The sequence below is a fragment of the Ailuropoda melanoleuca genome, unplaced genomic scaffold (genome assembly GCF_002007445.2).
Source record: "Ailuropoda melanoleuca isolate Jingjing unplaced genomic scaffold, ASM200744v2 unplaced-scaffold7875, whole genome shotgun sequence".
In the NCBI taxonomy this organism is placed as follows: domain Eukaryota; kingdom Metazoa; phylum Chordata; class Mammalia; order Carnivora; family Ursidae; genus Ailuropoda; species Ailuropoda melanoleuca.
In genome coordinates, this window is record NW_023253186.1 from 4,710 (window position 1) to 7,229 (window position 2,520).

General features: G+C 39.6%; 1 protein-coding gene across 1 annotated transcript; it reads right to left on the minus strand.

The window, feature by feature from the left end:
• Nucleotides 1-310: 310 nt before the first annotated feature.
• LOC100470404 (olfactory receptor-like protein OLF4) lies at nucleotides 311-1,270 on the minus strand. The gene has a single exon (XM_002931198.2). The coding sequence runs from the start codon at nucleotides 1,262-1,264 to the stop codon at nucleotides 311-313; it is 954 nt and encodes a 317-aa protein (XP_002931244.2). The 5' UTR covers nucleotides 1,265-1,270.
• Between the last annotated feature and the right edge of the window lie 1,250 nt (nucleotides 1,271-2,520).

Here is a 2,520-nt window from a genome sequence, read left to right on the forward strand (position 1 = left end):
TATTTTATTTGAGAAGAAACTATTCTTAGCAGATCCATGTAGTCCTTTGAAATAAGCAAAAAGGTCCAAATATTTCACATCCAAGGTTAGGAATAACATATAGAGAGTAGGCAAATTACAAAAGGAAAATCTCTTGGGCATCAGGGGTATCACAAAACTTACTAACTTGAATTACATATATTGTATAAGAGGTAAAAAAAATTAGAAATTTTAGGGAAAAATTAGAAGAGGCATACAACACTTCCACAATTCGATCAAAGAATCTCAGTATTTGGATCAGGCTTTGGGTCCTGCAATCATGGGCACTTCTTTAACCCTGGACAATTGACCCTTTCAGAGCTGCCATCCCACATAATCTCATCAGAGCCCTCTTTATGTCTCTGTTTCTCAGGCTGTAGATGAAGGGGTTCAGCATGGGTGTGACCACCGTGTACATCACCGAGGCCACGGCACTTGCGTGGGAGCTCTGGGTAGCAGCAGAGCTAAGGTACACTCCTAGGCTTGTACAATAAAATAAGGAGACAACTGAGAGGTGAGATGCACAGGTGGAAAATGCTTTATGCTTGCCCTGAGCTGATGAGATCCCACATATGAAGGAAACTATCTTATAGTAAGAGTAAAGGATCCCAAAAAAGGGACCACCAGCCAGCAGCATAATTGCAAAATACATCACCATGTTATTAAGAAATGTGTTAGAACAGGCAAGTTGAATCATCTGATTGAGTTCACAGAAAAAGTGGGGGATCTCCACCTCTGTACAGAAGGACAGCTGCAACACCATTAAACTTTCTAACAAGGAATGCAGGATGCTTATGACCCAGGACACCAGAGCCAGCAGTCCACAGAGCCAGTGGTTCATGATGACCGTGTAGTGCAGGGGGTGACAGATGGCCACAAAGCGGTCATAAGCCATCACAGTCAGGAGATAGACATCTAATCCTGCAAAAAGTATAAAAAAGTATATCTGGCTGAGGCAGCCTTCGTAAGTGATCACTTTTCTCTGAGTCTGGATGTTCGTCAGCATCTTGGGGATAATTGTAGAGGTGGAACCAATGTCTACAAAGGACAGGTTGGTGAGGAAGAAGTACATGGGGGTGTGGAGGTGGGAGTCAGAGCCGACAGCCAGGATGATGATTAGGTTTCCAAGCACAGTGATCAGGTACATGGAGAGGAAAAGCCCAAATACGAGGGGCTGCAGTTCTGGTCCCTCTGAAAATCCCAGAAGAAGAAATTCTGAAACTCCTGTAAGGTTCCCTGGCTCCATGGGTTGGAAGTAACTACCAGGATATAGAAAAACAAATTACTAATTTCACACGAACAAGTGTATTTGTAACCTAGCATAAGTACTACTGCTTATATTTTAGAGGCAGGAAATTAGTTTCAATATTTGTGTGTAGTCTTGTCCCCATTCGGGCACCCTTAGCACCATTTCTCATCTGAAATTCCATTTCAAACTTAGACTGTTCCCAAGCACAATGTAGACTCTCTTTTTACTGAGAATATTTTTCATTCCTTTGAGGAATACATACTGAGTATCGAACATGTTCTAGGCACTATTTGGGCGATGAATATAGGGTGGTGATAAACAACATCCTTATAATCCTATGATGGAGAGAAAATATAAGCAAATGCTAATAATCAAATAACATGTCCAACAGTGACGGGAGCTGTGAAAACAAGAAAAGCACATATAAAGGAGTTGATGGGGTATTATTTTTTTCTAAGTTTCTGACATCATTTATTCCACTAAATATCCAGTAACGCAGCATAATTTTTAATATACATGAATTTTTAACATACATATGCAGGGCAAATAAAGGAAGAATATATATCCTATTTTTGACATTTTCTCTGGATTTAAAGTAATATTTTTTGTTTTTAATTTGTACTTTTTTGTTTCTCACACATCTTAGAAAATTTCCTCTATTACTTTTATTTTTAAAGAAAGGGGGGGGTAATCAGAAGGTGGAATCAAGCATGAGAGACTATGGACTCCGAGAAACAAACAGGGCTTCAGAGGGGAGGGAGGTGGGGGAATGGGATAGGCTGGTGATGGGTAGTAAGGAGGGCATGTATTACATGGTGCACTGGGTGTTATAGGCAACTAATGAATCATCGAACTTTACATCAAAAACCAGGAATGTACTGTACGGTGACTAACATAATATAATAAAAAAGATTAAAAAATAATAAAAATAAAATGTCAGTATTATGATCAACAACAAAAATAAATAAATAAATAAATAAATAAATAAATAAATAAATAAATGTTGATGGGGTATTATTTTTTATACTGGATGTCCATACAAGACCTGCAAAGAAGTTGACATGTGACCAAGACCTCAAGGGAGATAAGAAGGGAGATTGAGGTTATCTCAGGTAGTGTGTGCCCAACAGGGGCAATGGTCAGTGCCAATCCCTGACGAAGCTGCTTGATTCAGAAAACCAAGGCTCAAAAGAAAGCCAGGGTGGTGAGGGGATGGAACAAGAAGGAGAATGATGAGAGGTGGTGGCAGTGTG

Excerpts from the sequence above, each read along its gene's own strand:
- LOC100470404 (XM_002931198.2), bottom strand. The coding sequence starts at position 1,264 with ATGGAGCCAGGGAACCTTACAGGAGTTTCAGAATTTCTTCTTCTGGGA.